Source organism: Sapajus apella, unplaced genomic scaffold, assembly GCF_009761245.1.
Source record: "Sapajus apella isolate SASKATOON/1434 unplaced genomic scaffold, GSC_monkey_1.0 scaffold62, whole genome shotgun sequence".
In the NCBI taxonomy this organism is placed as follows: domain Eukaryota; kingdom Metazoa; phylum Chordata; class Mammalia; order Primates; family Cebidae; genus Sapajus; species Sapajus apella.
Window position 1 is genome coordinate 6,888,250 of NW_022437002.1, and position 21,206 is coordinate 6,909,455.

At 46.2% G+C, this 21,206-nt stretch overlaps 1 protein-coding gene across 4 annotated transcripts in view; it reads right to left on the minus strand.

Moving 5' to 3' along the window:
* Positions 1 to 21,206, minus strand: part of DLGAP3 (DLG associated protein 3) — a 62,982-nt gene that overhangs the window by 24,861 nt on the left and 16,915 nt on the right. For 3 of the 4 annotated variants that reach the window (XM_032246860.1, XM_032246858.1, XM_032246861.1), the window contains 4 exons: positions 15,432 to 15,514; positions 12,375 to 13,532; positions 8,167 to 8,372; positions 7,764 to 7,836 (listed from right to left, as the gene is read on the minus strand). In XM_032246860.1, the coding sequence (XP_032102751.1) occupies positions 7,764 to 7,836; positions 8,167 to 8,372; positions 12,375 to 13,481 (1,386 nt within the window). In that variant the 5' untranslated portion in view covers positions 13,482 to 13,532; positions 15,432 to 15,514. Of the gene's footprint in view, positions 1 to 7,763; positions 7,837 to 8,166; positions 8,373 to 8,749; positions 9,007 to 12,374; positions 13,533 to 15,431; positions 15,515 to 21,206 lie in introns of those variants that run through there. The other variant, XM_032246862.1, reaches the window with a different exon arrangement.

Consider the following 21,206-nt stretch of genomic DNA (forward strand, 5'->3'; position numbering starts at 1 on the left):
CTAAACTTTTATTGAGTAAAGCCATTGAGAATTCAAGATTTCTCTGTTATAGTAGCTAGTGTTACTTTAGCTTAAACAAAATAACTTTTAAATGATGTTTAAAAGTTCTAAGCTTAAAAGATAAAACTGAAAACATAAGAAGAAAATAAGACTCTAAAGCAGGACTAAATTGTCAAAACCACCATTTTATCCCTCTGAAAATCAATCAAAGGCATACAACAAAGAAACACGTATTCATAAAAATTACTGAACTTTGGGTAAGAATAGTATGACTCTATAGTATCCTTGCCTGAGGCTGCCTTTGTTCACCAAGCCCCCAACACTATCAGTTGCAATACTTCAACAAAGGCGATGCAGCCTGTGAAAAATCAGCTGCTTCACTGTCTCTGCCAGAGGACTTCACTTAATTTGAGGCATTATCAGTTATAGTGCCAAGAAAAGGGAAGGCTAGCAGCACTGCTAGGCTGGGTTTCAACAATGTTTGGGGCAAGCAGTGGACTGGCAAACTAACCAGGAATTTATCAGAAAATTCCAGGGGGTGAGACAGACATAGAAAGTTTGATAAGCTCTCCACATATCTTGGGTTAACTAGAAGCTGGGTGAATGCACAGCAGAGACCAGAGAAGCCTGAGCCACCCACACATCCCTAGCCAATGGGGCCTATATACATGTGCCTGGGAAACAAAAGAATCTGGTGATGATTAAAAGCCAGGGTAGGTTTCAAAACAACCTGAACTTTGCCCTCCCCAGCTCACACATAGAACTACAGGCAGAGAGAGGAAGTCTAACTAGTTTGAGATTCTTGAGCACAGTCTCTGAAAAATCCTTGGCTGAACACTAAGCTTTGCAGATACGGGGGAACCCCTAAGAAACAGGGCTTAAAAATAAAAATAAGAAGGAAATAAAACTGAATGGAAACATCAGAGGCCACGTGTTGTAGGGAAGACAGATTTCATTCAGGGATTAACAAACAAAGCAATAACAATCTTCAAGAGGAAAACATAAGAATCCAGAGTTGCCACAATATATCAGCTAAAATGTTCCGTATTTAACAAAAAATTATGAGACATGCAAATAAACAAGAAGGTATGCATGTCCCCAAATGTTGGATGTATCAAAGACTACAAAGCAGATATTATAAATGCATTCAAAGAATTAAAGGAAACCATGTTTAAAGATTTGAAAGAAAGCATGACAACAATGACTTCATGAATACAATCACAACAAAGAGAGATTAAAAAGGAAAAACGGAAATTCTGGAGCTGAAGAGTAGATAGTTGAAATAAAAAATTCAGTAGAGGGGCTCAACATAATAAATGATCAGTAAACATGAAGATGGATCTGTATAAATTACCCAATATGAATCATGGAGAGAAAAAAATTAAACAGAAATGAACACAGCCTCAGAGGCCTATGGGACAACATCAAGCATACTACCGTACATGTAATGGGAGTTCCAGAGGAGGAGGAGGAAAAGGAGGAAAAGGAATAGATAGGGCAGAAAAAAATATTTGAGTAGACAACAGCCAAAAACTTTGCTTTTGTTTTTGTTTTTGTTTTTTTTTAGAGACAAGGTCTCACTGCCCAGGCTGCAGTGCAGTGGCTTTTTACAGGCACAATCATAATGATCATAGTGCACTAGAGCCTCAAACTCTTGGGCTCAAGCAATCCTCCTCCCTCCAATTCCCAAGTGGCTAGGGCTACAAATGCCCACTACTGTGCCTTGCTATCAATTTTAATTAAAAAACAAAAATCATTAGAGATCAAAGAAACTCAATGAACCTAAAGTAAGTTAAACACTATGAGATCCCATATTCAGACAAATTACATTTGAAATGTTGAAAGCTGGAGACAGAGAAAATCTTAATAGCAGTGTGAGAAAAAACAATTCATCACATAGAGGGAAACAACTCACTTTTCATAAAAAATAATGAACACCAGAGGGCAGTGGAATGGTATATTCAAACTGCTCAAAGAAAAATAACTGTCAGCCAGGAATTCTATATCCAGCAAAACTGTTCTTTCAAGATGAAGTAAACGTAAAAACATTTTCAAATAAATATAAACTGAATAATTTATTGCCAGAAGACTTATAGTATGAGAAGCACTAATGGAAGTCCTTCAGGCTAAAAGGAAAAGAAAGTAACACCCAATGGTAACTCAAATAGACAAGAAGAAACAAAGAGCACCAGAAATGGTAAATATGTGAGTAAACATAAGAGCCTCTATAAATATATTTTCCTTGCTTCCTCTCTTAACTTCTTTAAATAACATAAGATTATACAAAGCACTTATCATAATACCAATGTTGGTTTACAGCAACTGTTAGATTTAAAACATATATAGGTAATAGATGATGGTAATAGCACAAAGGGGGAAAAATGAATTAGCGCAACACTTCTATATTCTATATTTTATCATAATTATGTTTTGATGAGCTAAGATATACATTGTAATTCCTAGTGCAACCACTAAGAAAGTAACTCAAAAAGTATAGTAAAAAATTAATGAAGAAATGTAAATGGTACACTAAAATATTTATTGATTTAATACAAGACAGTAAAGAAAAAACAGAGGATCAAAAAATAATATGAGACAATCCAACCACATCAATAACCACATTAAGATGCCTGGTATGGTGGCTCATGCCTCTAATCCCAGAACTTTGGGAGACCAAAGTGGTTGGATCACTCGAGTTCAGAAGTTTGAGACCAGTCTGGGCAACATGGTGAAGCCCCATCTCTACAAGAAATGCAAAAATTAACTGGGCATGGTGGCATGTGTCTCTAGTCCCTGCTAGTTGTGGAACCGAGGTGGGAGGATTGCTTGAGCCTGGGAGGTCAAGGCTGCAGTGAACTATGTTCATGCCACTACATTATAGCTTCGGTGACAGAGCAAGATGCTGCCTCAAAAAAAATTAAATAAATTAAATTAAATAAAACATGAATGGATGAAATACTCATTCAAAAGGTGGAGTGGTAAGACAAAGAAAAAAAAAGACTCATTAGATGCTGCCTACAAGAGACATACCTTAACAGGTTGAAAGTAAAAGAACGGGGAAAAGATATACTATGCAACCTATAACATGAGAGAATTTTCCCGAATTGATGAAAAACATGAATCCACAGATCTGTAGAGCACACACATGAACATAGCATAGTGAAACTGCAGAACAATAAAATCAAAGCAAGATCTCAACAGCAAAATGTGAGAAATTAAAACTACCTACAAAGACAATCAAGTTGCTAGCCGACTCCTTAACAGCAACAACAGACGGGTGACAAAAGAATATCTTCAAAACACTGAAAGAAAATAAATGCTGAGCTAGAATTCCCATAATAAGCTAAACTGTATCAAACAGTATGGGTAAAATATATTTTCTGTTAAAGCCAAAGTTTGCTACTAACGGATATTCACTGAAAAAAATTACTAAAGAATATACTTTAGGAGGAAATAATGAGATGTAAGGAGGTAGAGTGAGGAGTAAAAAAGGTAGAGATATGAGTATATATAATCAAGAGCTAATAACATAGAAAGTAACAATAATAATAAAAACTAATTTGACAGGTTAAAAGGTAGATCTAAAATGCTGGGCAATAAGTCCATGCAAGAAGGGAAGAAGTCATTGAAATTAAGGTGTCCTAAGATCACCTAAGTATTTGAGGTGATGGGTATGTCAATTCACTTGATTTAATTATTCCACATTGTATTAATAAATCATAACATCACTTTGTACCCCATAAATATATACACCTACAACTTGTCAATTTATAATAAAAATTAAAAGTAAAGTAAATGCTGAAAGAAATAAAATAGGAACTGAATAAATGGAAATACATCCAATATTCAAGAACAATAATATTTAATCATGTTAAGAATACAATACCCCATAAATTAATCTACACATTCAGAGCAATCCCTTCAAATTCCCAGCTATATTTTTTATAGAAATCAACAAGCCTACCCAAAATCCATGTGTATATGCAAAGGAAGCACAAAACACAAAGCAATCTTTAAAAGGAGTAACAAAATTGTATAATTTCAACTTACCAAAATCAATTCTTACTACATAGTTACAGCAATCAAAGCATGTGGCAATAGCATAAAGACAGGCTCATGCGGATCATTGGAATAAATTTTAAGATTCATTAATAAACACATGCATTTATGGTAAACTGATTTTGAAAAAGGGGCCAAGAAATTTCAATGAGTAAAGAAAAGCCTTTCAACAAACGATGCTGGGAAAATTGGATATCCACATGCAAAAAGATAAAGCTGGACCTCTAACTCGAATCACACACACACACACGTGCACACACACACACACTACTCAAAGTGGGTCATACATCTAAATATAAATGTTAAACCATAAAATTCTTAGGAGAAACATTAAATTTTTGTGACCTTGCATACACAAAGATTTCTTAAATTTTACACCAAAACACAATCAAGAAGATAAAAATTGAATTATGCATCATCAAATTTAAAATGTTTTGTTCTCCAAACAACAACATAAAAAATATAAAAATACAAGTCACTGAATGGTAGAAACCACTCCAGCTGACACCTTGATCAGATTTCTAGCCACCAAATTGTGAGAAAATAAATTTTTTTTGCCAAAAAAAAAAGAAGAACAAGAAGGGAAGAGGTCATCAAAATCAAAATGTCCTAAGGTCTCTGCATTGTTCAGGAGGAATACAGAAAAAACTGGCAGCTTCAGACATTAAGTCAAATATGCATATTAAAATCATAAGGGTAACCGTAAAGAATAAAATAGAATACATAACTACTAAACCAGTGTGGGATTTGGTGGGGAGAAGAATAAAGAAAACTCAAACCAAAAGGAGGCAGCAAAGGAGCAGAAAAGCATCAGCCCAAAGGCAAGATAAATAGAAGGCACAAAATAAGATGACAGAAATAAACCCACAGGTTAGAGTTAGGATCATCACACTACCCTAGGTTTAGGCCGAGGGGTAATCACAGATTATCAGTGACCGCAATAAATATAAATGTACTAAACTCTCAAGCAATTATCAGAATGGATTTAAGTAAAATCTAGCTATAAACTATTTTTTTTAAATATAACTGAGACATAGACAAAAAGCTTTAAAGCAAAAGATGGAAAAAGGTGTTCTAGGCAAATACTAAACAAAATAAAAAATAGACTAAATACTAAAAAAAAAAAAAAATATATATATATATATGGAAAAAAAGTATTACAAGACATAATAGGGTGACATCTCTAGTACTTTAAACTTTTTTCATCTTCTATAAAGCAAGGATGATAAGCCATAGCTCGAAGCTAAATATATCAAGTATACGTGATGTTAGATAGTGCAAAGGGCTAAGAAGAAGGAGAAAGGGCAGGAGGAAGGAGGAGGAGACCTCAACAATGACAGCACTGGGAATGGGGACAGGAAATGCTGGAAGGGAGATTAAATTAAAATTTTAGCCGGGCGCGGTGGCTCAAGCCTGTAATCCCAGCACTTTGGGAGGCCGAGGCGGGTGGATCACGAGGTCAAGAGATCGAGACCATCCTGGTCAACATGGTGAAACCCCGTCTCTACTAAAAATACAAAAAAATTAGCTGGGCATGGTGGTGCGTGCCTGTAATCCCAGCTACTCAGGAGGCTGAGGCAGGAGAATTGCCTGAACCCAGGAGGCGGAGGTTGCGGTGAGCCGAGATCGTGCCATTGCACTCCAGCCTGGGTAACAAGAGCGAAACTCCGTCTCAAAAAAAAAAAAAAAAAAAAAAAAAAAAATTTTAGAGCATTTGGGAAAAGACCTGAAAGAAGTGAGGAACTGATCCATGGGAGTGTCTGGGAAGGTGACATCTAGGCAAAGGTAGTGGCAAATGCAAAGGCCCTAGGGAGTGGGCCTAGCGTGGCTGTAGTGGGAGGGAAGGGAGCAGCGTTAGGAGAGGAACTCAGAGGCCGCTCCACTCCAGCTAGGTCATCAGGTCACGCAGGCCTTGAAAGTCATGGTTAGGTTCTTGATGTTTACTCTGAGCAAGGTGAGGGTTTTGAGCAGAAGAGTGAGTCAATGTGATTATATCTTTTAAAGATCGAGCAGGCTGTAATGAGAGGGTGAAGGGGAGCAAGAGCAAATGCAGGAGACCGACTAGAAGGCAGTGCCATTGTCCAGACAAAATGACATGGTGCCTGGAGGAACCGGTGGCAGTGGAGGTGGTGAGGAGTGGTTGTTCGATCGTGGACATATTCTAAAGGTGGGGCCAGCAGGATCAGCTGAAGGACTGGAGGTGAGTTGTGAGAGAGAGAAGGTGGTCAAGACTGACTTCAGGCTTTTAAACCAGAGCTTCTAGAAGGATAAAGTTGTCATTCTCTAAAATGGAGAATTCAGAGGATAGAGCAGCAATTGGGGCAGTGGCGGGGGGAGGGCATTGGGGAAGGGGTGTATATCAGCAGTTTCGTTTTGGACATCTTAAGTTTGAGATGTCTACTAGACATCCAAATGAGATTTCAATACAGTTAGACATACATGCCTGGCCTTTATGGGAGAGTCTGGGCTGGAGATACATATTTGGTAGTCATCAGGCCCTCAGCCATAAGCCCAGACAAGATCACCCAAGAAGCAGGTATAAAGAGAGGTCCAGGGACTGAGCCCTCAAAAGCTCCAGTGTCTAGATCCTGGGGAATTATAGAGACACCCAAGACACAGACAGGATAAGCAGCCAGGGAGAGAATCTAGGAGAATGTAGAGCTTTTGGTGTCCTCTAAGCCAACCTAGTAAAGTGTTTCAGGAAGGAGGGAATCTTCAACTTTGTTAGATGTTGCTGATGGGTCAAGTAAAATGAAGGCTAAGCATTAACTCGTGGGTGTAGCAACAGAGGCTGGTCTGATGCGAAAAGAGAGTTGCGCCAATCAGATTCCCCAGTTCGGGCAATGTAGCAAAGAAATACTGAGAGACTGCAGCAGTGAACAATGGGAGTCAATGTGGACAGTCTTTTGCATTGCATTTTCCCCAGCATACAGTAAAAATAGCTAACCTTTATTGAGTGCTGGCAATGTGCCAAGAACACTATTATGATGCCTATTTTTAAAAAGGGAAAATGGGGCTCAAAAAAGTCAAGTAACTTGCCCCAGGTCACTCAGCTGGTAAGGCGCCAAGCTGGAATTCAACACCATCTCATGTGTTTCATTACTAAACAGTGCTGCCTCCGTCTAATTAAGAGGAAAGTCCACACTTAGATATGGAACTCACATTTATAAAACGCCATTTTCGGGCCAAGTACCCTGGCGCTTGCATACGTTTTCACACTGAACTCTCACAAAACCCCTGTGAAATAACTGTCCCTACCATTGCCATTTTAAAGATGAGAAACAGAGGTGTTGAAAAGTAAAGTCTCTTGCTGGTGGTTCTACAGGATAGAGGGCAGGGCGGCAGAATTCAGGCCCAGATCATCTCTGAGACTGCAGTGTGGCCTGTGCCCTGTCTGTACAAATCAATCCTACCTTTTATGTGGGGGCAGGGTGGGAGCAATGAGCAATGGAGAGCCCCAGTGCATAGGCGTTGCCCTTACAAGCTCATCACTTTGAGGACACTTGGTGGGTTTTAAGGCTGTGATTCTCTGAGATTCCCAGCCTGAGTCAGCTCCAGGAGTCCTAGGGCAGGTTTCCCAGCTTCCCCAGAGCCAGGCCTGAGCTCTCTCCATGGGCAGACCCTCTGATTTTAAGGCCTCGGCTGAGCTTGGGATTGAATCCCCTTTTCACTCTTTCCTCCAGGCATACTGGGCCTTTCCCTACCTGTCCGGTGGTGAGGGAACGGCTGTAGCCAGGGATGGAGCTCCGGGGGTGGATCCGGGGTGGGACACAGCAGCTGGAAAAGGCCAAAATCCCAGAGTCACAACAGTGGACTGCTAGGAGGTGGGAGAGGGGAGATGAAAGCACGGGGGCCCCTGAGCAAGTCCTATCCCTCAGAACCCCCAAAGAGAGATCCCTTAGGAGACCCTGGGTAGAGAGACTCCTCCAACTAGGCACCAGAGGGGGACTCTCACCAAGGCCCTCCCTTTACATGGAGTGGAATGAGACACCCCAGTTGAACCCTAAGCAGGCTACCTGACTGGCACCCACTCTACACACACCTCCCACAGAAATCCCACGTCAGCCTCCCGACCCCACACCGCCGCCCAGCCCTCCCTGTCCTTACTTGATCCTGGCCTGGTCCACGCTGGAGGAGCGACGGGTGGTGAAGCGTCGGGCGACTGCTTTGGGAGATGTCTTGGGGCTGCCATCGGAGTCTCCGCTCTCCTCATCCCCCATGGCTTTGATGTAGCTGCCGCTCCGCATCCTGCGGCAGGGGATCTCCCCATCCTTGCCACCAGTGGGGTAACCCCCCCAGTCATCTTGCGGCACCTGCAGGGACAGGGGCCTCTGTCTCTCAGACATGACCCTAGTAAATCTAGAGGCCAGGACTCTTTCCCCACTGCCAGTGGGAGGTGCTCTGCCCTGGCTTGAGCAGGCACACTCAGGTACATGCAGAGGCAGAAGGGGAGGTAGGGTCTCAGGCTGTCCCCCTCCCTTACAAGAGACACCTCGTCATCCTCCACAGACCTTCTGCACTTAATTAAGGGCCACCCAGAGAGTCTGAGGGAGTGGCATGCCAGGCGTCAAGCAGTTGAAGATCAAAGGCCAAAGTGACCTGTGTCAATCCCACGCCCGGCAGTGAGGCATCACCTGACCTCAGTCAACCTTCTACCCCTCCTTCTCCTTCATCCTTTCAACCTGCTTACATTCCAAATCCTCTCCTCTTCCCCGCTGTGGGGAGCCACAGAGGGCTTCATGCAGGGGAGTGACATCAGATTTGTGTTGCAGAAAGAGCTCTCCCACAGTCCAAACAGAGGCTGGATTGTGGAGGGCCAGGAGCAGGGCAGAGGCTCAAGTGGCGAGAGGAAGACCAATTAGGAGGCTGATGCTGTTATCCAGGCAAGAGACGATGAGGCCTAAATTAAGACAATGACAATGAGGGGGAAGAGGAGGAGATGGAAATGAGAGGTGTTAAGGAGCATCAGTGAGCCTGATTAGACGTGGGGTATGAGGGGGCGGGTGGAGTCGAGGAAGAGTGCCAGGCTGCTGGCTGAGGACCTGGAGGAGGGTGCTGCCGCTCACTGAGCCATAGAACCCCAGAGAAACAAGTCTAGGGAAAGGTGATAGGGTCAGGTTGAGCACCTTGAGCTTGGCATAGCACTGTTGAGCAGGTGGTTGGATGTCTGGCTCTGGGATTCAGTGGGGAGATCAGGGCTGGAGGCGGGCATGTGGGAGTCATGGGCGGCAGCTGAATCCATAGCAGTGAATGAGACAGCCCAGGGGAGAGAAGAAGAAAGATGAGCAGAGATCCACTGACATTTTAAAAGGGACTGTGAAGAAAGGAAGAGGAGCCTGTGAAGTCACCTGAGAAGGAGTGGGCAGAGGGGTAGGAGGGAAGTCAGGAAAATGCCATGTCATAGAAACAGGAGACATTTCAAGAATAAAAGGAGTCGATTATGTCAAATGCCACAGTGCGTTCAGAGGTTAGTAACTCAGGCTCGGGAGTTAGAAGATCCATGTGCAATGCTGGCCCCATCACTTGCTGCCTAGGTGAACTTAAGCAAAACGGATTAACCTCGAAGTGTCATTTTCCTTGTTGGTGAATTGGTCATGATACATATGCCAACATCGGAGGGTTGGTGGCAAAGATAAATGAGCTAGTAGAGAGTTTCCAGGACACAGAAAGTGCTCAATAAATGGTAACAATTAATATAAGCACCAAAAAGTACCTTTTGAGGACAGCCCTCAAGAGATCATCTGTGGCCATGCCAGGGCGTTTCAATGACAGGGAGCGTGGAAGTCAGACCACAGTGAGGAGAGAACTGAAGTGAAGGACAGGTGTGTATGCTCTAAGAACTCGATTACGAAGGACATGGAAGGTGGGATGGGGCTGCAGAAATATTTTTTAGGATGCAAGTGACATTGGACATGTTTTCAGGATGATGGAAACAGCCAGTAAAGATAGTCTTTAAATCTCAGAGGGAGGGGAGCCGTTCAGGGATGAAGGGGGTCATGAGGAGATGGGCTCGAGCCCTGGAGGATGGATCAGCCTGGGATGGGTGGTCCCAGCTTTTCCTGTGAGCCAAGGAAGGGGATGAGGGTGGCTGGAAATCTGGATGCATCTACAGAGATGCTGACAGGAAGCTGAGGGAGTCCATGATGTCAGCCTACACTTTGGAAAATGAGGTGTAAGTGAAGATGTGGGGGAGAGGACCGGGGGAGGTAGGGAAGGTTTAAAACACTCGTTGTAAAGAACAGGTTAAATGGGGTAGGGATGGGAGCTCCAAAAGGGGTCATACCTCAGGGAGAGCATAGGGTTCAGGGGAAAGGTGGAGACTCTGGGGATGAGATGGGGTCTCTTGAAGGAACCCATGGGGAGGAGCAGGGCTCTTCGAGGGGCTAGGGCTCAATCAGAAGACGGGAACACAAAGAGATGAGACTCCATAAACAAACAGGGGCTCAGAGTGGACAGAGGGATTCTGGAAGAGGGTTAAGAGAAAGCTGGTATCCAGTGGGAGAAACAGGGCTTCAACAATCAGATTGGGGGTCCAACAAAGACGCCTGGCCACATGGGGCTAGCCTCCCCTGTTTTTGTGCCGGGGAGCATGATGCTGTCTGTAGGGTCCCTGTAGCCCCTTGGTTCTTCTCCACATGGGCTCAGACTTCCCAGCCCTCAGATGCCCTGGAACTCCAGACCAGAAGGATCATTTCCCTTCCCCATTCTCTACAGAGAGGAGCAGCAGGCAGGTGGAGAGAGGCAGGCCAGCAGATGGGAAGGCCACACTGCAGGGTTCCCACACTGTAGCCACTGCAGAGCTCCTCGCTCCTCTGCAGGACACTGTGAGGTGCATGTTAAAAAGGAAGCCCCCAGGGAGGTCAGGGCAGCCCTGGAGAAGCAGCAGGGAGCAGCGAAATGGCAGCAAGTCTTCGGGGATGGCAAGGAATTGGCTGTGGGGGAGAATGGATGGGTGTTCCCTGCCTGGACCCTTCAGTTCCTAGCTTAGAGCACCTCCCTACCCAGGGAGGGGGCAAATCAGGGTCCTGATTCCAAAAGTCCCTTCTTGCTTGCACTGTGGCCCTATATGCTCCCTTGGGCTTTCACGAGTTATCCAGGAAAGCCCTAACTTGTGCACAACTTACCCAGCAATGCCAATGTCCCCCAAAGACACACGCAGCCTCTATTCTCCACACCTTTGAACATGCTATATAATCTCTTCCCAGAACACATTTAGCCGGCACCCAACAACTCCAACTCCTCCATTGAGATTCAGCTCAGGGGACATGCCTCGCCAGGTTGGTGAGGTGTCTCCTCTATGTTCCCAAGATTCCCCGGGCTCTATCATATCTCAGCCTCATCACACACTACATTCTATCTGCTTCCTTGTCTATTCGCCCTCTAAACTGTGAACTCCTCACAAGCAGCATCTGTCTTCATCTTTGTATCCACAGCATCCAGGAAATGCTCATTGAATAAACAGATCAGTATCAACTATGTGAAATGCGGAAATACACTGGACCTTCAAAATGCATATTGACTTTTCCTCCTAAAATTATAGCAGGGCTCAAGAAAACAATGTGGGCTGGATGAGGCTGGGATGAAGGCTTCATAACAAGTAAGAATCAGAGCTCTGGCCTCATCTGCAGAGACCATAGAGGTGGTAAGACAGAACGAGAACAGCATGCCAGCTATTGCCTGCACCATCCACTCCCAGGAGGCCCCACCTGAAAGGGCTGAAACCCAGTTTGTCCCCTAGTCTAGGAAAACACATAAGACAGGCTCCCAGGACTCCTCTACAGACTCGGCTGTCCCACCACAGGTACCCCGGAATGACAAACCTCAACAGAGGCACATTCTGGAAATAACTGATCTTCATATTCAAACATGTGGGCTACCCGGATTACAGCAGAAAAGAGGGCTGGAAAAGGCTTTGGGGCAGGAGAACTGCTTGGCAACTGCCAACCTTCAGTATTGAGAGCAGCTACAGCTAAGCTGTACCTCACCATCCTGTTCACCGCATGCCCTCAACTTCATTATGCCTCCAACCCCCCAAAACAGAGATCAGCACAGTCTGTCCAAAACAGTAGGTCAAGGGGAGGTCTTCCAGGCATTGACACATCATTAGAATAGAAGGGCCCCTTCATTGCACAAACGGGAAAAGTGAAGCCCCAAAGGAGGTCAGGGTGATCCAGTGGGGCAGACCAGAGCCTCCCTGCATCCAGGCCCTCCATCACAGGGACAACTGGCTTCCACCCAACCCTTCCCACTGCTCCCTGGTTGACAAGACTGGTGAAGGTCGAGGACCCTGTTCCCCAACCCCAAAAAAGCCTCACCTGCAGATAGTGATAAGTCCTGGCTTTGGCCTTGGTCTCCGGACCCAGGAGCCCTTTACCTGGCCCAGCCCCCGGGTATCCATCCCGGCCCTGGCTGACCATCATGGTATGCCAGGCACTTCGCTTGACCGACTGTCCATCCAGTGACATGGACATGCCAGTGCAGGCAAGGCAGCGGCCTTCTGACCCGCCCGAGCGCCCCTTGAAGCTCAAGTCCCGGTAGGACCCATCTGGAGCCTCCAGGCAGAAGGGACCACCAGGCTCCCCAGGGGGCCTCCCACCCGCCAGGAAGCCGCTGTCACTGTCCAAGTTGTCATCGGAGCTCCACCAGCCTGTGGACTTGGCCTGGTGCCGCCCATCCCCCTTGCGGTCCTTGCTCTTGCTCCTCTTGCCGTGCCGGGACTGGTGGTGGTGATGATGGTGGTGGTGATGGTGGTGGTGGGAGGTGTGGGGGCCTCCGGAACCCGGGCCAGGGTAGCTGTCTCCTCCAGAGCCACCTCTTCCCTCAGCTTTGGGCCCGTTATAGTCCCGCTTCCCTGGCGCCTCCAGAGAGTGGGACTTGGCAAAGAGCTTCTGCACAGAGTGAACCAGGTGCCGGATGCGGCTAGGGCTCTCGCTGCGGGGCTCTGGGGCAGTGCCAGTCCCTGGTGCTGGCCCGGGCCCCGCCCCTGCTGGCCCTCGCTGGTATGGTAGCGTGTGGAAGCCATCTTGTTGAACTGGCAACTGCTTTTCAAACTGATCCAGGAGTGTGGGAGGCAGGCGGGGGGCACCCTTGCCCTGTGGGTGGCCCACACAGTCTTCACAGGTGTCGAAGGGGCCTTGGCCAGGGTACATCCTGGGGAAGGTGCTGCTCCCCCCCCCAACCCCAGCCCCCCCTGGCCCTCCCTCAGGGCCTACCGATGGCCCTTCACTCAGGCTCAGGGGCCCTTCAGGAGAAATGTGTCCCAGGCCAGCTCTCGGGGCACAGAAGCGGGGCTCAGTGGAGAAGGCCTCCCTGGAGCCCAACAGGTATGGGGCCCTGGCAGCTGGGCCCACGTCCATATGCTGCTGGTCAGCAAAGCGGGCTGGGCGGGGATGGCTGCCTCGGTCGCCATGGTAACCCCTCATGGCCTCAGCAAAGGCTCTTCATAGTCTTGGGGGCCAGGCCCCAGGAACCTCCTAGAAAAATAGGGAGAAAAGGTGTGTGAATTGAACAGCCCCCTTCACCTAAAACCATCTTTTATTAGGCATTCTTATATCCCTTTAGGTAATACATGTCAATTTATTATGATTAATTGTACTATCCTCCCACAAATGGGCTAAAAATTCCTTTAAACAGTCATAATAGACAAAGACACTCAAGGGCGCAAACTAATCCCATCATTCAACGAATGGTGCAAATCTGATAAATACTTATTCACGAGAGGATATTCCCTCAATCAAATGGGTTTTTTAATGTTCTTAGAGACTGGGCACAGTGATTCACGCCTGTATTTCCAGCACTTTGGAAGGCCAATACAGGAGGATCACGTGAGCCCAAGTGTTCGAGATCAAACCTGGGCAACCGAGCAAGACCCCGTCTCCACAAAAAATTTTTTTCAATTAGCCAGATGTGGTGGCACATGCCTGTAGTTCTAGCTACTTGGAAAGCTGAGGAGGGAGGATCACTTGAGCACAAGAGCTCAGAGCGGTAGTGAAGTATGATTGTTTTATACCATTGCACTCCAGCCGAGGCAACAGAGTGAGACCTGGCCTCTAAATTTATATATATTTATGTTTATATTTGTAAATGTATATTAATAAATATTTATAAATGCATATATATTTGTATATACATAGAAATATTTATATATACATATATATATAAATATATGAACATTTATGTATAAAAATATATGTATACTTTGGGGTGTGTATATCCTTAGATTACCAGAAACAAAAGGATACCCAAGAAAACATAAAATATTCAAAGAAACCAGTCTTTAGGTGAACTAGCTTTTCACAAGCTGGCATTAGGCAAATAGATTCACAGCCACATCTCTACCCCAATGCTGCTCTACACCCCACTGTTGCAAGAGCCAGGCCTCAGGGTCACAGCTCCCAGCTGCTATGAAGAAAGAGAACACTGGACCCAAATCTACATATCCAGCACCATCCCGCAGAAAAATCCCTCCCCTTCCTTCCACATCCTGTGCATTCCATCTGGCTGTAGGCTCATTCTCCCTCCCCTGCGGACTGAAATAAGAAGGAGAACCTGAGATGACTCTTTCTCGTTCCTCTTCTGAGTTCCAAATATTCCCCCCGTGAAATTTCCCCTTTTGCCTTTTACCCCCATCCTCCACTCCCATTCCACGGGAGGGGAATCACAAAGGAGGAAAATCCATAAAGAAGAACAGCAGCTACACATAGTAGCATCTGAATCCTAAACAGGGATTGCAACTCAGGAGTTCCTCCTCCCAGGAACAGAGGGAAGGCAAGGAAGGAAAGCAATGGAGAAAAGACTCTGGAACCAGTGCTCCTGGCTCCCATCCCAGGCTTGCTAAGGCTACAGGACCGAGAGGTCAGCTCTCAGCAAGAGCTGCCTCCAATCAGGACTCCAGGAGCTGCCAGGACAGGAGCTACAGCAGGAGGGAGTGACAGCAGGAGGGACAGGGACAGAGGAGCTGGCAGACGGTGCCCTCCCTCATCCTCGACCAGGCTCCTGGGCCATCTGCTGACTAGGAGGGATGACAGCCTCAAAGACTCCAGACAGCAGCACCTCTGAGACTCATTCTCTTTCTCCCTACCATCACCTCCACACATCCACCTTTCTTCCAGATCCTGCTCACCGCTCATCTCCTACTATTTCCCAAGCACTTGCTATATACCAGGTACTGTGCATACCTGATATTCTCTAATCTCACTGAAATCTTGTGACGTAGATATTATCCACACTTACCCATGAGAAAATTGAGCTCAAAATGGTGAGGTCACAAAGCCAGTAAGTGGATGAGTCACTTTGAATCAAGAATCAAACCCGTTATTCTGGTATGAGAACCTGAGTCTAATCCCCGTCTCCCAGACTCTTCTATCACTCACCATCCGGGGTGTCCCATCCTTGATGTCAGGATCCCCACCACCAGGCAGAATCCTAACTTCAGAAGGCTCAGGACCACTGGCTCCTGATGGAAAAGGAAAGGATGGTAAGCAAAAGGGGACAGACGTTTTCCCTCAGTCCTCAGAGGACTGGTCTCTGGCCCTGACAGTTTCCCTTCCCAACCCCACAAACCCGGACTGATTGGATCCCCTAAGATGCAGAGCCTTTGGACCCCCAGGGAAATGAGGTTGGCTTCATTATGCAAATACATGCAAATGTGCGTACAGGTTGGACTACCTCCAACTGCAGGTGTCTGTGGGATCTGTCCATGGTGCTGAGCCACTGCATTTTTTTTTTTTTCCATTGCCCTCAAATATGATTCCACTCCACAAACATTTGTTGAGCAGCTACCATAAGCAAGAGAATGAGAAGTGTATAGAGGTGATTTAAGAGTGGTCCCTGTCCTCGAGGGGTTTGTAGCTTAACAGGGGAACAACCTCTCACGTGACAGAGTTATTACAGGCCACTTTATTTTTGAACAAAATGTTCCCTCCTCCTAGAATGTCCTTTCATCCACCTCAAAGCCCTCCCCCCAGCTAACACTTACTCATATTAAGCCCCACCTTCCCTTGAAGACTTTCTGTGCTCTTATTCTAGGCTATGCTCTTTATTGGGCTTTTATAACACCCTGGGTGTCCCCATGAAAGCAGCTATCATACTGCATTGAAAATGTCTGTTTCGGTTTCTATCTCCCCACCTAGAATGTGGTCTTCTGCAGGATAGAAACCAAATCCTATTCATCTCTGGATCTCCAGCACCTAACTCAGGGCTTTGCCCAGAGCCAGTCCTTAATAAGCATTCACTAAGTAGACGAATAAATGACTGTGCCGGAAAGAGGTACCAAAATGTTGATCTACTTCAGATGAAGACAGGATCAGATTCAATAGAGGGCACTCAAGGAAGACTTCTCAGAGGAGACGGTGTTTGTGATGGAGTACAAGACGTCTGTGTGTCCCACACACATAGGTGGTGGGGAAGAGAACCTAGCCTGTGAGGAAACAGCAAGCACAGGCAGAAGAAGTGTGCAAACAGGGAATTCTAAGGGGTGGGCTCGGAGAGTTCTGACAGACAGGGAATGGCAAATAGTGGGAATAGGAGAGAGAAAATCAAAAAGGAAGATGACTCTGAAGTTTGCAGCAGCCGTGACTGGAAGACTAATGATGCCATTATTAGACACAGGGACATCAGGAAGAACAGCTAGCTTTGCAAGCGTGATTAATAGTAGTGGAAGAAGCACAGTCAGACATCAGGAAGAACTTCCTGACCCTGAAGGATGTGAGACAATGAAGAAGATTGTGGTTTCCTGAGAATCTTCCATAGAGGACAGGGTGAGACATGGCCAGCCCTGGCCCACCCTGGAACCTGGACTGTGGAAGCTGTTGGTTACCCTGCCTGAAGGAAGACTGGGGTGACCTGATGGATACCAACTGCCTGGCTCTGGATGACAATTCTCCTCCATTGCCCTTCTTTGGGGAAACGGGGAATTTCAGATCAAGATGGCCTTTCAAGCAGTTGTTGGAAAAGCACCTGGAAGCATCTCTCTGCCTTGAAAAGAAAGCAGAAGGGTAGCCTGGCCCTTCATCCATGTCATTCTCTTCCCTCTTCCTGCCCCAGGCAGGACCTATATCTGAGACTCACAGCACAAAAGGCCACTTTGGCAGAAACCCAGACTGTCCCATTTGTTCTGTGTGTGGTGACGTCAAGCTGGAGCCTCACAGAACTTCCCAGTGGTGGACATTCCTAGGTGCCCCTCTGTCTCCTGCTTCACACAGGTGCTGCTGGCAAGCCACTCAGCTTTCACCAAGGTCTTATCAAACTTCAGGCCCTTTGGCATCAATCCACATTCTCCTTGCTCTTGTCTTGGAGAAGATGGGCCCAGTAGTTGCTGCCTTTTCCAGACAGACCAACCCTCAACTCCTTTACCCAGGTCCTGCAGGGAAGCTCTGTTTAGTGGAAAAAGCACAGGTCCTGAGATCAGAATGTATGTGACACCTGACACACCAGAGGTGGCCTACCCTCCCTAAGCCTCAGGATACCTGCTCACATATCTCCCAGGACTTTTAATGGATATCAAATAATACAATAACTCTTACAAACTCTAAAAGATTATACAATGTAATCCTTCATGAGAAGCCTTTCTTTTGGATTTCCAAAATCCCCAATGTCCAAATAGTAAATAATATAATCAAATCCAAATTACTCGGAGCAGGAGATATCCAATTTATGGATTTTTCTAAAGAAAATATTTAATTAACAACTGGGTTCCTCCTATATGTTATGCTTTATGATCACATTCGTCTCACCATACCACCTGCCTTCGTCCCCCCACACTACCTGCCTTCACTCCATTACTAAACAAAATCAATGGGAGGGAAAAACAAGTGAGGAAGGGACTAGTAATTCAATCTATCACCATGTCCTATGGATTTTGCTTCCCAAAAAACAGATGTGCCCATTTATTTCCATGTCCATCAAATCATTGTCAGCTGACTCGCTAAAACTCATTCCCAACCTCCTTGTCCTTATCCCAACCTCTTTTGTAACTAGAGGCCACGCGATTTCATTTTGGCTAGTGATATATACATGGAAATATGATGAAGGTTTCTGGGAAAGATTTTGCCTTTGTGACCAAAGGGGTAGGACTTGCTAGGGCCATCTTTCGTCCCCTCCATTTTGGCTTGACTATAACCATGATGGCCAGAGCTAGGACCGCTATCTTGCCACAACAAAAGGCCTAGAGAACTGCAGAGATGTCAGTCCTGGCATCATCAGGCCATGGAACCTACATGAACAGTTGCTTTACTCCAGGTCTACATGTGATAAGGAGTGCGCTCTTTATTTAAACCACTGTTGGCCAGATTTCCTGTAATATTTGCAGCAGAACGCACTGCTAATGAATCCAACTGTCCCTGAGAACACCATCTCCTGCCTGCATGTCTGCACATCTTCTCCTAACTGGTCTCCCTGCTTCCATTCTTACCCTGCTCCAATCCAAATGGCCATTTGGAAATGCAAATCTGATCATGTCACGCCTTTGCTTAAAACTCTTCACTGGCTGATTGATGTCCTTAGGATAAAATGCCTTCACTTGTCCAACAAGGCCCGCAGGGTCTGGCCCTTCCTACTTTTCCAACATCCTCTCACAACATGCTCCCCTTGCTTTCTCTGCAGCAGCCAGGACAGTCTTTTGTCAGTCCCATGATCCCTCGCATCACGGGGCCTATTCCCCCTGTTGGGAAAGCTTTTCCTACCCACCTCTGCCTTGTTAACTCCTACACACCCTTCAGATCTCAGCCCAGTTGTTGCTTCCTCGGGGAAGCTTTCTCTGGCCTCCCTGACTAGGTCAGATCCCCCTGCTGTTTGCTCTCAAGGCACCATGTACCTGTCCCTTATACTGTTACCATTTTAAATTTCTGTGACTCCTAGATCGTCTGTCTCTCCCACTAGAATGTTAGCTCCCCAAAAGTGCAGGAATTCTATCCATCTTATCCACTGAATTCTCCCCATCCCTAGAACAATCCTTAGCATATGGCAGACATTTGCTGAGTGAATGTGAGTCTACAAAACGAGAGCCTTTCATTTATGATATTTTATGTGAGTCCCAAAACTGTTTCAAGGGATACACATTATCCGCCCCCTCCACCTTCCAGTGTACAGAAGAAGAAACTGAGGTTTGGAGAGACTAACTGAGCTCCCCAAAGTCACACTGAGAGCTGCTGTCAAAGCCAGAAATCATATCCAGTGTTGGCCGATTCCAAAGCATTAGCTTTTCTCCTGTCTGTGTTGCCAGCCCACAGAAGTCAAACTTATTCAATACCATTCTGAAGTGAACAGAGTAATGAAAGTGAATCTATTTTCTTACAGCACACAAACAAATAAAAAGACCTCATCCATACATATCTTCCAGACCTAATCAGAGTGTGATTTATCCTTTTCCCATGTGTGGTGAGCACTGAGTTTATACCAAGTCCAAGGTCAGATTAGTATAGAATAAAGGATGCTCCCTGAAGTCCTGTGACAATTCTGGGTGCTGGTGTTATTTTCCCATTTTTATTGCACCAAGTCATCCAACCACTATCCCAGGACACCGAGAGCTGCCCAGATTGTGAACCTGGGGGCCGAGGGAAGCAGCCACTTTTGCAGTAACCTATGGCTGGCTGGAAAGTGGAGAGTGGAGTCTGGGAGGGTGCCGTGTGTGACAAATTCATCTCTGATGCAGCTCGAATCTATCCGGGAATGGAAGAAATGGCACAGATGCCGTCACCAAGAAATTACCCAATTTAGCACCAACTACACAATCCAGCAATTCGTTTCTTAAACCGGAACTTGCTGGGGGCTGCCAGGCTGGCGGGGTTGTTGTTACAAATCTCACTGGGAAACCAGCTGTGTAATTCACCAGGAGGTTGTCACTGCCCCAAGCAATTACCTTCCAGAAAAAGAATGGAAAATGGGAGAAGGAGTCAGAGTGTTTTCTCTCCCTCTCCCTCAGGGCCCTGCCCAGCCAAATCAGTTGGTTTTCCTTTCTTGGGACCTAGGCAACTCACAAACTCTCTTGATTAAAGCAGTTATGGGTATGGACTCTGTCATCAGACTCTGTGGGCTCAAATCCCTTTCTACTCACTTACAGGCTGTGTATACTTGGGCAGGTGATTCACCTCTCTTAACCTGTTTCCTCGTCGGAAAAATGGGGATGATATTAGAGCCATTGTAAAGGTATGAATGATGTCATGTTTAACAAGGTAAAGCACAGAAATCCGCTAGCACTGTCCCTGGCACATGATAACAGTAGCTATCTTTATCACTGTTTCTTCCACTGGTTTATAGTGTGACATTGGGTAGGTCATTTAATTTCTCTGGATGACCATCTAAGACTAAAGATACTCAGCTGGGGAAAAGGTAAGTTCTTACTCTAGATTGTCCACGTCTGGGTACCCAGGGATCCAGGTGTGTTTGACAAAGGCTGGTATCTCAGAGTTTGGCACAAAGTGATGCCTTAGGCAAAGATGAAGATTTCAAAAATCAAATATTAGCCAATTAACTCCTTCCCCGGGAAGCTGTCTGGGAGAGCTACAAGTTGAACACGATGGTTCAAACAGCAGCAAAAGGTCAGAGTTGTTCCCTTGTGAAGGTCAGCCCTATCCAATCCCCTCACCTGGAGTCTATGAGGTCATCCCCACACCAGTTCCAACACAGCAGAACTTCCAGCAAGTGAGGCCTAGAATTCATTTTGCTGCTGTCGGCCTGGCTCCTCCAGGCCTGTGGTAAGCCTTGTGTGTTCCTGGGATCCCAAAGTTTTAGGCTTTGCCTACCGACCCCCTCTCCCTGTGTTAACCAACCAGTATAGACAAGATTGTGCCTCAGTTTCTCTGTCCAGCCCTTCACACTGGAAGCCCTAACACAGAGCCTCTGACCTGCAGCTCATAACCCTGATCATTCAGCTGTGCCCATGGATAGGCATACCTCTGCCTCCCCGTCCCCTCATCTCTTCCTGCATCCAGTTCTGCCTGAGGCCCCCTAACTGATTTGACATGGGCTTTGCCCAGATGCCTGTGGCAGGATCTCTGTAGCTGGTCCTAGTCCCTGGCCTCCCTCAACCTCACTACCCAGCCTTGTTGCTGAAGACTCGGCATGCCTTGTATCCAGCCCCGCCCCTTAGGACCCAAGGAAAATCTCCTCCTCCTCCTCCTCCTCCTCCTCCTCCTCCTCCTCCTCCTCCT